The 14,431-nt window shown below is 44.0% G+C and overlaps 1 protein-coding gene and 1 long non-coding RNA gene across 2 annotated transcripts in view; both read right to left on the minus strand.

The window, feature by feature from the left end:
• The window catches only part of LOC111955942 (plexin-C1-like), a 31,224-nt gene extending 28,178 nt beyond the window's left edge, over nt 1–3,046 (minus strand). The window contains exons 1-4 of the mRNA XM_070436520.1: nt 1,949–3,046; nt 1,677–1,817; nt 998–1,132; nt 814–908 (exon numbers count right to left, since the gene is read on the minus strand). Of these exons, the coding sequence (XP_070292621.1) occupies nt 814–908; nt 998–1,132; nt 1,677–1,817; nt 1,949–2,896 (1,319 nt within the window). The 5' untranslated portion in view covers nt 2,897–3,046. The remainder of the gene's footprint in view (nt 1–813; nt 909–997; nt 1,133–1,676; nt 1,818–1,948) is intronic.
• A 7,270-nt stretch (nt 3,047–10,316) lies between these two features.
• LOC111981077 (uncharacterized) lies at nt 10,317–11,246 on the minus strand. The gene is made up of 3 exons (XR_011473924.1): nt 11,067–11,246; nt 10,829–10,999; nt 10,317–10,717 (listed from the first exon to the last, which is right to left on the minus strand). It is a non-coding gene; the product is annotated as an uncharacterized lncRNA (long non-coding RNA).
• Between the last annotated feature and the right edge of the window lie 3,185 nt (nt 11,247–14,431).

The raw sequence follows: 14,431 nt of genomic DNA on the forward strand, positions 1-14,431 counted from the left end.
CATATTAAGGTAGGTTGTTTCACATTGTTTGTTGTGGGTGGTTGTTTCCTGTGTCTGTGTCTGTATGCACCACACGGGACTGTTTCGTGTTTTCGTTCGTTCGTTTGTTGTAGTCTGTTCCTGTTTCATGCGTTCTTCGGTTTTATGTAAGTTCTTATGTTCAGGTCAGTCTATGTCGTTTGTTGTTTTGTATCAATTCAAGTGTTCTTCGTGTTTTCGGTTTTGTTAAATAAATTACTATGTCCTATCACAACGCTGCGCCTTGGTCCAATCTCTCACCACAAGACGACCGTTACAGGAGGGATGGTTGCTGATACGCCTATGTAGATATTCCATTTTAAAGAATCAGCCGTTTCCATCTACATTAGTCATTTATAACATTAACAATGTCTACACTGTATTTCTGATCAATTTCATGTTATTTTAAATGGACAAAAAAAAWWAATCTTTCAAAAACAAGGACATTTCTAAGTGACCCCAAACTTTTGAACGGTAGTGTATATTCACAGGAAGTTTCATCTATAGTGCCACGTTTATTTTAAGAAGCTGTGGGTGATAGAGGAAATGCCCTTTGTTCTACCACTCAGATTTTAAAATCAAGATCAAATGGTATGAAAAAACCTGGGCCGAGGTATGTCATTAACACAGACAAACCAACTGTCCTCACTGAATTACATTGAAATGACTGCCACTGTTTATCTTCACAACAAGAATTAAAAAGTACATTTTAGAAAAGAAAATATGTGACATAATAAAGAAATCTCTATATAGTGTAAGTTGTAGAAGTGTGTAGTTGTGGTTCTTGTGACTGACCTTGACTCACACCAGCCACAGAAGGGGTCCTGAGCAGACCAACAGTCCTTCAGACTCTTGTGTTCACTGCACTGAGCCACGGGCACACGTACCATCTACAACAAACACACAATATTATGTCCTGGGTCCTATTTCAGAATGGTTGTATTGTATAATATGTATCTCTGTGTACAGTGGAACTTACCTGGTTCCTCAGTGCCATGTACACATGTTTGCGGTCCACTGGATCCAGGTGCATCTTGGGAAACACACGGCGGTCGTCATCTGACTTGTAGAGCACTCTGGGACAGGCAGGTTTGTAGGCCTTGTCTACAGCAAGCTGACATGGGACAGAGAGTGACACTTTAATAACATCTCTCTGTAGATTGACACATAACACTAACAAACCACAATACATAACATGGCCCTAGGAAATCACCTATACTGCAGTTGTAAATATCAGTTGACCGCACACATTTCTCTCTGTCAACAAGAGTATGAATTTGATGATGATGATATATGATAGACTAACAATCACTGATGTGTAGTGGTGACCAAACCCCTGTCTGGTTTGTTAGAGTGTACTGCATGGCTGTGATATTTCTGTTAGAAACATGCAGGGGATTTGGCTGGATTATTAAAGCTTTCCAGGGACAACACTGCATAAAGGAGACTATTGTGCCTAATAAAGTTACTGTGGGGTTTCTCCGGGCTAATTTAGACCTCAAATTYCCTCATGTGAGCCACGTTTGGTAAAACAATGCTGTAATTCTGTTTTATGGGTATCTGTGTTCAAGGGAGAAATAATGACATGAGAAGGGTGTTATGGGGCCAGTGTGTGTGTGTGTGTGTGTTAAGAGTCCTCATAACTGTGTTCCACAGACCTTGATGAGTTGTCCGTCTCCTGTCCCGATGAAGAACACCAGCCAGGAGTTGTGTCTCACTGCCAACACTGATGTCATGGAGCTGTATTTAAACACCACTGCCTCTGGCTGCAGGTCCGAGGTGGTACCTTTATGCGGTGACTGAAACAGCATACATATCAGTGTTAAAGACAATCTTAACACATTTGCTAAGAAATTAGGGTAGCGATAATGATAGTGTCTTTGCTATGGTGTTGGTTATAAACCATACATAAAATCATCATCTCACCAACCTCTGCACAGCCTTTATAGCAGAAGTCTGTGTCATTGTTTTTGAGTTGAGGCCTTGTAGAGCTGATGTTATAGATGGCCAGCATTGTGTTGATGGGGTCGCTTGTGTTACCAGCCGTGAACACACCTGCCCAGAGCACCTGCCCATGGAGCCCACCAGAACCTTGAATTACAGAGGAAGACAGGAGCCGCTGGCGCTCCGTGTTTCCACAGCATTTGAGTGTYGCACCTTTGARGGACKTCAAAGTATTTYTTTTACTGTTCTCGCTCTTGAACAAAATAAGTTGAACTTGACGCCCTTGGGGRACGTTCGAGAACACGTAGATGTGTGAATTACTCTGAAAGCCGTCCACAAACTGAAACTTCTCCTTTTGTCTGGCGTCAATATACGGAGTCGTACTCTCATCTGAATTAGAAAAGATTCCCCCATGCTGTCCTTCTAGTGTATTCCGTAGGGAAATCAACTGATCTGAATTCGCACACGCTTTACGCACACGGCTCTGCAAACTTCCAGTCATAATGTAGGAGTTCGTCCCGACATCAACAATAAAGCCAATGGTTGAATCTCCAGGGTCCAATGAACCCACTTCAATATTCTCCGAATGCACAGATTTCGAGATTTCGTTGAGATCCAGTATTTCACAGTARCCGCATTTTGTGGTTCCACAGATGATCAAGGTCTTGTTTTTGATGAATGGCAGTAAAATGTTCACCTTAAATGGATGTGATTCTTGGTTAGGATAAACTACATTCGGATTATCCCTCTTCATAACGTTGGTAAAATTATGGTTCAGCTGGTAGAGTCGGTCATCCGTAATGACGTATACCGAGCGGTCACTAATGGCAAAGTCGCGGACGTCTCCATCAAATGTGTAATTCTCCTGACCCCGACCCCAGTCCACACAGGCGAGGAGAACCCCCCAGAAAATAGCCTTCATCTCGTATGTCATGTAGTCAGTCAAGCCTGAGAGAGTGCATGGTAAACTCCGGTCTGCGCCTCTGATGCCACTGTCATACTGTGCCGAAGGCCAATAAAAGGGATTCCGTAAAWGCGCACAGTGGATGGATGCTGCAACTATGTGTTAACTTTAGGTCATTCAATTTAGTATCGGCGGTTATGTACTGAGATTGACTTCCGTGTTTAACTCTCTACTGTGATGTTGAAATKAACGTTAGTTCCCTACCTTTCAATCTCAGCAGAGGGTGTATCAGTAACATCGTTGTTTGAATGTTTCCAAAACGTCTCCAAACGCGCATTTGTGGTATTGCCTATATTGCCTATTCAAATGCCAGTGTCAACATCACCATCAGCTATATGATTATTGAGATTTAAATACTTTGATTCAATAATGAAATACGTAACCGAGAGTGAATGCCGTCGCATTTCTTTTGATGTCATCACGGGCTATCCCAAGGGGGCACTTTTTGTTCGGTCCTACACTGCATTCTGGTGGTGAAAGTGTTACATTACTAGACAAAATACTACCCTAAAGACTGGCATGCAGTGGTGTAAAGTACTTAAGTAAATACAACTAGTCATTTTTGGTGTATCTGTACTTTATTTATGTTTGACAACTTTTACTCAACTACATTCCTAAAGAAAATAATACTTTTTACTCCATACATTTTCCCTGATGCCCAAAAGTACTCATTACATTTTGAATGCCTAGCAGGACAGGAAAATGGTCCAATTCACGCACTTACCAAGAGACATCCCTGGTCATGCCTACTGCAAGTGGCCTCTTATGCTTCTCTGTCTTCATGTTAAACCACCTGGAACCGTATGGATCAAGCTACTCAAAAATATCAGCACTCATAGTCTGCATCACTTGATACGGGACTCAATGTTGAGAATGGGCCCATGGCATCCCTCTCAGCGCTCTCTAGATTGGGGTCATAGAGCTCACACTGGTCCAACTCTCCACAAGGTCCTATAAGTAAGTAGCCTTGTACAAGCCTTGGCTTCTGCGAGCCGGAACAGCTCATAGGAACAGGATATCCTGTTTCTGTAGCGTGAAGCAGCTTAATGTACACGTACACCCCCTAGACAGGACTCTGTCTATCGCAGGGCCTTCCCAAATGATCTCCTTAATTATGAGTGTCTATGGTATGACTCAGCTGGGGATCAAACTCCCAATCTCTGGGCAGACACTAACCTCAAGGCCACTGAGTTGGTACAGTTGAAGTCGGAAGTTTACATACACCTTAGCCAAATACATTTAAACTCCGTTTTTCACAATTCCTGCTTTAATCCTAGTAACATTCCTGTTTTAGGTCAGTTAGATCAACACTTTTTTTTAAAGAATGTGAAATGCCAGAATAATAGTAGAGAGAATGATTTATTTCAACTTTTATTTATTTCATCACATTCCCAGTGGGTCAGAAGTTTATATAGCTCAATTAGTATTTGGTAGCATTGCCTTTAAATTGTTTAACTTGGGTAAAACGTTTCAGGTAGCCTTCCACAAGCTTCCCACAATAAGTTGGGTGAATTTTGGCCCATTCCTCCTGAACAGAGCTGGTGTAACTGAATCAGGTTTGTAGGCCTCCTTGCTTGCACACACTGTTTCAGTTCTGCCCACACATTTTCTTAGGATTGAGGTCAGGGCTTTGTGATGGCCACTCCAATACCTTGACTTTGTAGTCCTTAAGCCATTTTGCACAACTTTGGAAGTATGCTTGGGGTCATTGTCCATTTGTAAGACCCATTTGCGACCAAGCTTTAACTTCCTGCTGATGTCTTGGGATGTTGCTTCAATATATCCACATAGTTTTCGGTCCTCATGATGCCATTTATTTTGTGAGTGCACCAGTCCCTCTGCAGCAAGGCACAACCACAACATGATGCTGCCACCCGTGCTTGACAGTTGGGATGGTGTTCTTCGGCTTGCAAGCATCCCCCTTTTCCTCCAAACATAACAATGGTCATTATGGCCAAACAGTTCTATTTTTGTTTCATCAGACCAGAGGAATTTCTCCAAAAAGTACGATCTTTGTCCCCATATGCAGTTGCAAACTGTAGTCGGCATTTTTATGGCGGTTTTGGAGCAGTGGCTTCTTCCTTGCTGAGTGGCCTTTTAGCTTTTGTTGATATAGGACTCGTTTTTTATTGTGGATATAGATACTTTTGTACCTGCTTCCTCCATCATCTTCACAAGGTCCTTTGCTGTTGTTCTGGGAATGATTTGCACTTTTCGCACCAAAGTACGTTCATCTCTAGGAGACAGAACGCATCTCCTTCTTGAGCGGTATGACGGCTGCTTGGTCCCATGGTGTTTATACTTGCGTACTATTGTTTGTACAGATGAACGTGGTACCTTCAGGTGTTTGGAAATTGCTCCCAAGGATGATCAAACTTGTGGAGGTCTACAATTTTATTTCTGAGTTCTGAGATCTTGGCTGATTTCCTTCGATTTTCCCATGATTTTCCCATGATGTCACCCCATGAGGCACTGAGTTTGAAGTTAGGCCTTGAAATACATCCACAGGTACACCTCCAATTGACTCAAATTATGTCAATTAGCCTATCAGAAGCTTCTAAAGCCATGACATCATTTTCGGAAATGTTCCAAGCTGTTTAAAGGCACAGTCAACTTAGTGTATGTAAACTTCTGACCCCCTGGAATTGTGATACAATTAATTATAAGTGAAATAATCTGTCTGTAAAAAATTGTTGGAAAATTACTTGTGCCATGCACGAAGTAATGTCCTAACCGACTTTCCAAAAGTATAGTTTGTTAACAAGACATTTGTGGAGTGGTTGAAAAACGAGTTTTAATGACTCCAACCTAAGCATATGTAAACTTCCGACTTCAACTGTATGTCCTATAGGGACTCAAATACCTGGATGTAAGGGAAAGTGTCTGATTGGGATTTGTACGGTTTGGGCTTTAAGGCTTATGTAAATGACTCTGGTCGACAAGTTTCACCCGCTACAAATCAGGTTTTACATCCTGTACCATGTTTACATAACAGTTCAGATGGCCTGATTGATTCACACATTGAAGGATGGTAACATTATTTCTCAAATTAGCCTTATGCACTATTATGTAGCTACATGAATATACAAATAGCACAAACACCCTGAATGGGGAATCACAAAAGGAAACTTAGTTTCACAGTTTTAATGTAAACAGCAATTGATTTAGAATAGGCATGTTATTTTATACATAAAAATATAATATGGTAAAACAAAAAAGGGTACATATATGACAGTGGTATACAGTCTTATATTAAGTCAGGATACTACAAACATTAATATAAATTACAGGCAAATCAAGTGCAAGCAGTTAACTGTTGAGTGGGGAGGAATGATAGCGTCTCTACCCAAGTAAAGAAAGGCTGCATTTTGTAGAATTTAGAAGAGGTACATTGTATTTTCCAATTTCCAAAATGTAAGAATCTTTGTTCCAAAAATAATGATGGAGGAGAAGGCGACTTACACTGGAGTAAGGTCAACCACTTGCCAACAAACTTGCAAAGACTCAAAGGACAGTCTATGTTGCTCAGATAATGCAGGTTCCTTCCAGACCTAATAGCAGATTAAATCAAGCAAAAGGGAGAATACTGAAAATAATTAACAAAACAAAGTAAGAATATCAGTGCCCTCAGTAATTATTGGGACAGTGAGCAAACAAGACTATGTGGTTAAAGTGTAGACTAACAGCTATATTTTGAGGTTATTTCCATCCAGATTGGGTGAACTGTTTAGACATTACAGCACTTTTTGTGAATAGTCCCCCCATTTTAGGTATTGGGAAAATTCACTTACGGTGCATTCGGGAAGTATTCAGACCCCTTAAAATTTACACATTGTTACGTTACAGCCTTATGTAAAATGGATTAAATTGTTTCCCCTCCCATCAATCTACACACAAAACCCCATAATGACAAAGCAAAAACATTATCTTGGTGTGTACTTAGGGTCGTTGTCCTGTTCGAAGGTGAACCTTCGCCCCGTCTGAGGTCCTGAGTGCTCTATAGAAGGTTTTATCAAGGACCTCGCTGTACTTTGCTCTGTTCATCTTTCCCCGATCCTTACGAGTCTCCCAGTCCCGCCGCTGAAAAACATCCCACAGCATGATGCTGCCACCACCATGCTTCACTGTAGGGATGTCCCAAACTTCCTCCAGACATTCATCTTAGTTTCATCAGACCAGATAATCTTGTTTGTCATGGTCTGAGTCCTTTGGGTGCCTTTGGCAAACTCCAAACGGGCTATCATGTGCCTTTTCTGAGGAGTGGCTTCCGTCTGGCCACTACCATAAAGGCCTGATTGATGGAGTGCTGCAGAGATGGTTGTGCTTCTGGAAGGTTCTCCCATCTCCACAGAGGAACTCTAGAGCTCTGTCAGAGTGACCATCGGGTTCTTGGTCACCTCCTTGACCAAGGCCGTTCTCCCCCGATTGCTCAGTTTGGCCAAGCGGCCAGCTCTGGGAAGAGTCTTGGTGGTTCCAAACTTCTTCCATTTAAGAATGATGAGCCACTGTGTTCTTGGAGACCTTCAATGCTGCAGACCTTTTTTGGCACCCTTTCTCAGATCTGTGCCTCGACACAATCCTGTCTCGGAGCTCAACGGACAATTCCTTCGACCTCATGGCTTGTTTTTGCTCTGACATGCACTGTCAACTGTGTGACATTATATAGACAGGTTGTGCCTTTCCAAATCATGTCCAATCAATTGAATTTACCACAGGTGGACTCCAATCATCTCAAGGATGACCAATGGAAACAGGATGCACCTGAGTTCAATTTCGAGTCTCATAGCAAAGGGTCTGAATAGTTATTAAATAAGGTATCTTTTTATTTGTAATAAATTTGCAAAAAATTCTAAAAACCTGTTATCCCTTTGTCATATGGGGTATTGTGTGTAGATTGATGAGGAACATTTTTATTTAAGCAATTTTAGAATAAGGCTGTAACGTAACAAAATGGTGAAAAAAATCAAGGGGTCTGAATACTTTCCAAATGCATTGTATATGTGTATTAAAGTAGTAAAAATGTAGTATTTGTTCCCATATTATAGACGCAATGACTGCATCAAGCACACTTCTACATGAATGTAGATGCTACCATAATCCTGAATGAATATGAATAATTATGAGTGAGAAAGTTAGACGCACAAAAATCTTACCCCCAAAATATTTTGTCATCCCCTGTTATTGTAATGGTGAGAGGTTAGCAAGTCTTGGGGGTATGACACACTATATATACACAAAGTATGTGGACACCCCTTCAAGTTAGTGGATTTGGCTGTTTCAGCCACACCTGTTGCTAACATGTGTATAACTCGAGCACACAGCCATGTAACCACAAACATTGGTAGAAAAGACTTTAGTGAAGAGCTCATTGACTTTCAACGTGGCATTGTCATAGATGCCACGTTTCCAACAAGTCAGTTCGTCAGATTTCTGCCCTGCTAGAGCTGCCCCGGTCAACTGTAAGTGCTGTTATTGTGAAGTGGAAGCGTCTAGGAGCAACAACGTCTCAGCCGCAAAGTCCTAGACCACACAAGCTCACAGAACGGGGACCGCCGAGTGCTGGAGCGTATAAAAACTGTCTGTCCTCAGTTGCAACACTCACTACCAAGTTCCAAACTGCCTCTGGAAGCAACGTCAGCACAAAAACGGTTCATCATGAGCTTCATGAAAAGGGTTTCCATGGCTGAGCAGCAGCACACAAGCCTAAGATCCCCATGCATAATGCCAAGCGTCGGCTGGAGTGGCGAGGTCACCGCCATTGGAATCTGGAGCAGTGGTAACACGTTCTCTGGAGTGATGAGTCACGCGTTACCATCTGGCAGTCCGACAAACGATTCTGGGTTTGGCGGATGCCAGGGGAACGCTACCTGCCCCAATGCATAGTGCCAACTGTAAAGTCTGGTGTAGGAGGAATAATAGTCAGGGGCTGTTTTCATGGTTCGGGCCCCTTAGTTCCAGTGAAGGGAAATCTTAACGCTACAGCATAAAAATACATTCTAGATGGTTCTATGCTTCCAAATTTGTTTCAACAGTTTGGGGAAGGCACTTTCCTGTTTCAGAATGAATGCCCCCGTACACAAAGCGAGATCCATACAGAAATGGTTTGTCGAGATCGGTGTGGATGAACTTGACTGACCTGTACAGAGCCCTGACCTCAACCCGATTGAACATCTTTGGGATGAATTGGAACGTCGACTGCGAGCCAGGCCTAATCGCCCAACATCAGTGCCTGACCTCACGAATACTCTTGTGGCCCGAATGGAAGCAAGTCCCCGCAGCAATGTTCCAACATCTAGTGAACGCCTTCCCAGAAGAGTGGAGGCTGTTATATCAGCAAAAGGGGTACCAACTCCATATTAATGCCCATGATTTTGGAATGAGATGTTGGACCAGCAGGTGTCCACATACGGTACATGACCAAAAGTATTTGTGCGTCTGTAACTTTCTCCCTCATCGTTATTCACGATTCATTCAGGATTATCCATAATAATGGTAGCATTTTTYATTTATTTTTTATTTCATCCTTATTTTTACCAGGTAGGCTAGTTGAGAACAAGTTCTCATTTACAACTGCGTCCTGGCCAAAATAAAGCAAAGCAGTGCGAYACAAACAACAACACAGAGTTACACATGGAATAAACAAGCATACAGTCAATAACACAATAGAARAAAAGAAAGTCTATATACAGTGTGTGCAAATGGCGTGAGGAGGTAAGCCAATAAATAGGCCATAGTAGCGAAGTAATTACAATTTAGCAAATTAACACTGGAGTGATAGATGTGCAGATCATGATGTGCAAGTAGAAATAATGGTGTGCAAAAGAGCAGAAAAGTAAATAAAAACAATATGGGGATAAGATAGGTAGATTGGATGGGCTATTTACAGCTGCAGCAATCAGTTAGCTGCTCAGATAGCTGATGTTTAAAGTTAGTGAGGGAAATAGAAGTCTCCAGCTTCAGCAATTTTTGCAATTCGTTCCAGTCATTGGCAGCAGAGAACTGGAAGGAAAGGCAGCCAAAGCAGGTGTTGGCTTTGGAGATGACCAGTGAGATATACCTGCTGGAGAGCGTGCTACGGGTGGATGTTGTTATCATGACCAGTGAGCTGACATAAGGCGGAGCTTTACCTAGTAAAGACTTATAGATGACCTGGAGCATCCAAACTGTAGAAGTGTTTAGAAACATATTATATTCTTATTTACAATAAAAGTGACTGCAACATAACACAGTACTTTATTTACCATTCATTTCACAAAATAATCGTTAACACAACCAAAACGAAGGGAAAATGTACTAAGGAAAATGACAACAGCACACAAACTTTGACAAACTCAACAGATCTTAAATATAAACATTATTACATATTCTCCAATAAATGAAATGCACTCACGTTGTCAGTGACGCAGATCAAGGAAATGAATAACAAGTTTGGCCATTGCAATCCCCAGCAGGATAAGGAATACTGGAGGGTAAAACCGTGGCTTAAATAGTGCAGTGGTGCTAATCAGCAGTGGGTACAGGTGTGGTGAGTGGCGAAGGAGGCGCGTGAAGTTAGTGCCGAGGACATCACAACACACACCACCACACCATATCTAAAACTAGGTGCCTTACTCAATAGTACATCTTACATAAGTAACCACATTTAAAAGCCACAAGAAAACCATGCAGAATGAAGCTGAAGTAAGGAATACTTACAACGATGAATATAATGATGATGGGTATAAGCAGAAAGAGTCCTAGCAGTACGGTGTGTGTTGAATCAAGGTTTATTGTGACATTGACAACTCTTATCTGATGAACAAAGACAACATAATGCATGATTATTGTTCACTATTTCAAGGACAGTGTTCAGCGAAACTAATAAAACGGTGGGTTGAGGTTTCTTCAGAATACATTTTTTACCTTCACTGACTTGATGTTAGCACTGGGAGTGTTCTTTATCTCACAGATGACAGAGTCAGTCCCTTCCCTCGTCTCAATGGTGTCCATGACACACTCTACATCCTGGTTCTCCTCCTGAACAACCAACACTGAGATCTCTGCTGTGTTGATGTCCAAATTGTCAGTCTTTTTCTGAAATAAAAGAGAGCATGTATGTGTGTATGTATGGGTGCATGCATGCGTGCACATGTGTGTATACCTCACTGGTGACATGCAGGTCGTTTCCTGTCTTGATTGCGGTGTAGCTGGTGAATTCTGGGTCGGGATGGTAGGTGAGCTGTGATGAGCAGGCCAGTGTCTGTTGGCCACTCTCAGAGAGACAGTGGAGGTGACTGGCTGGTTAATGTGTTCAAAGAGAGGTGTGTGGTACCCACAGAGTCTAAAAAACACCAACAACATGAATTAGAATACCTCAGATATTGAGGCCCCATGACTGAGTTCTGTGTTTGTGTGAAGGGTGAACGTTTGGTGAGTTGTGGCAGTGTGCATGTTCATATTAGGTTACTGACTGGTTACGTGAGAGTGGGTGAAGACTTGACGCTTAGTCAAGAAATCAATTAAATCAGTCTGTTAAGACGCCTACCTCAGAGCTGTAGTTGGTATGGATGGTCTGAGGGGCGTGGTCATGAACAACCCCCTCCACAAACTCCAGATGGAACCCTTGGACCTTGATCTTCCTCTTCCCACTGCAGGACACATACGAAATCAACCAATCAGAGGAGGGTTGTTGGTCACACCCTAGCGTGCTGATGGGAATTGTAGTCATGTACCATCAGCATTATTTAAATAAGCCAGAGAAAGAAAAAAAAGTTGTAACACAAAACAAAGCATTTCACAGAATAAATTAAGTAAAACTAGCTAACCAAACATGAAGAATCTGCTTTAGAGAGCTACCAAAAGCAAAAAGGGAAGCCAGTGCTGAGCAGCTGAGAGAAAGAGGGAAATGAAACATCTATTAAAAACACTGTTGTATGAAGCATCTTCCTGGGAAGCGGCCCCATTTCTTTCCCGGTAGACAACACCATGGCCAGTAGCCATATGTGGAAACGAGTTACTGGCATGTTTCTTAACCACTGTATAGCTTGTGTGTGTATATATAACAATTCTGATCATATGTGCGTACCTAAGTGTGTGTGTGTGTGTGTATTTTTACCTAGCCAGGTAGTGCTTGGTATTAGCCCAGTGCAGGACGGTAAGGACCCATAGGTGACAGTGGCCTTGCCCAGACAGCGACCGTCTGGCAGCACGACACACACACTGACAGAACCTTGTCTCCAACCGGGGATGTGGAACGTCAGACTGGACCCTGGTGTGGTTCACACTGGAGACCTGACCAGGTGATACACACTACACAGGTCATTACTGTTATGCTGATTAATGGCGGACCCAAAAGCGACTTAAAGAAACAGAGTCTTTATTCCAGGCAAAAACACGACAGGGCGGAACAAGGACGCAGGACAGCAAACATCAAACAAGAATCCGACAAGGACAGGAGCGGAAAACAGAGGGAGAAATAGGGACTCTAATCAGAGGGCAAAATAGGGGACAGGTGTGAAAGAGTAAATGAGGTCGTTAGGAGAATGAGAAACAGCTGGGAGCGGAACGGAACGATAGAGAGAGAGAGCGGGAGAGGGAGAGAGGGAGGAGGAGAGAGAGAGAGAGAAAGAGGGAAAGAACCTAATAAGACCAGCAGAGGGAAGCACAGGGACAAGACAATGAAAATAAATGACAAAACCATGACAGTACCCCCCACTCACCGAGCGCCTCCTGGCGCACTCGAGGAGGAACCCTGGCGGAACAGGAGGAAATCATCAATCACGAACGGTCCACACGTCCGAGATGGAACCCCAACTCCTCTCCTCAGGAACCGTAACCCTCCCAATCCACTAAGTACTGGTGACCACGTCCCGAGAACGCATATCCATGATCTTCCGTACCTTGTAAATAGGTGCGCCCTCGACAAGGACGGGGGGGGGGAGGGAAGACGAACGGGGCGCGAAGAAAAGGCTTGCACAAAGGAGACATGGAAGACAGGGTGGACGCGACGAAGATGTCGCGGAAGAAAGCAGTCGCACAGGCGACAGGATTGACGACCTGAGAGACACGGAACGGACCAATGAACCGCGGAGTCAACTTGCGAGAAACTGTCGTAAGGGGGAGGTTGCGAGTGGAAAGCCACACTCTCTGACTGACCGCGACAATACTAGGACTCCTTATCCTACGTTTAATTGGCGGCTCTCACAGTCTGCGCCCTGTAAGGCAAAGTGCAGACTGACCCTCCTCCAGGTGCGCTCACAACGTTGGACAAAAAGCCTGAGCGGAGGGAACGCTGGCCTCGGCGAGCTGGACGAGAACAGAGGAGGCTGGTACCAAGACTACTCTGAAACGGAGAATAGCCCTGGTAGCAGACGAAGGAAAGCGAGTTATGAGCGTACTCAAGCCCAGGGGAGCTGTTTCTGCCAAGACGCAGGGTTTCGGAAACGAAAGGCTGCGTAAATATGCGACAATCGACTGATTTGGCCCTTTCTGGCTTGACCGTGTAGATTGGGGATGGAACCCGGAAGAGCGACTGACGGAAGCACCGATCAAAACGACAGAACTCCTCCAAAACTGTGACGTGAATTGCGGACTCTGGTCCTGAAACGGCGGGGTCCTAAACGGGAGGCCGTGAATTCTGAACACATTCTCACATGAATGATCTGTTGCCGTCTCCTTAGCGGAAGGAAGCTTAGCGAGGGGAATGAAATGTGCCGCTTGAGAACCTATCGACCTAACCGTAAGACTCACAATCTTTCCCCGCATGACGAAGGCAAGACCGGTAATAAAGTCTAAGGCGATGTGAGACCATGGTCGAGAAGGAATGGAAGCGGTCTGAGCCGACCGGCAGGAGGAGAGTTACCTGACTTAAGTTGCGCGCAGTCGAAACAAGCAGCCACGAAAAGGCGCGTTCACGCTCGCCTGAGTTAGGCACCAAAACGCTGGCGATAGAATGCCAAGCGACCGCGAACGCGGGGTGGCCAGCTTAACTTGGCAGAGTGAGCCCACTGAAGAACAGCCAGACGAGTAGGACAGGACGAACAGAAGGTTACTAGGACAAGCCTGCGGGCTGCACGCCAGTGTGGGTGAGTGGCTTGCTTTACCTGTCTCTCTAATTCCCAAGACAGTCAACCCGACAACACGCCTCAGGGAGAATCGCCTCGGGTCGGTAGAAAGCCAAGAAAAGAACTAAAGAGACGAGATAAGGCATCAGCCTTGGGGTGATTCCTTATTTCCCGGCGCGATAGGAAATCCCTGAACTCGAAACGAGCGAAAACAACAACGCCCAACGAGCTTGACGTGCATTTAACTGCTCGCTGCCGTTCGGGCGGGGATTGGCGAACAGGATGTACCAAGGTTCTTATGGTCAGTCCAAACGACAAAGGGACGGTCGCCCCCTCCAACCACTGTCGGCCATTCCGCCTATTGGCTAAGCGGATGGCGGCAGTTCGCGGTTAACCCACATCATAGTTGCGTTCCGATGGCGACAGGCGATGAAAAGTAAGCGCAAGATGGACGCTTATCGTC

Source organism: Salvelinus sp. IW2-2015, linkage group LG3 (genome assembly GCF_002910315.2).
Source record: "Salvelinus sp. IW2-2015 linkage group LG3, ASM291031v2, whole genome shotgun sequence".
Classification (NCBI taxonomy): Eukaryota; Metazoa; Chordata; class Actinopteri; order Salmoniformes; family Salmonidae; genus Salvelinus; species Salvelinus sp. IW2-2015.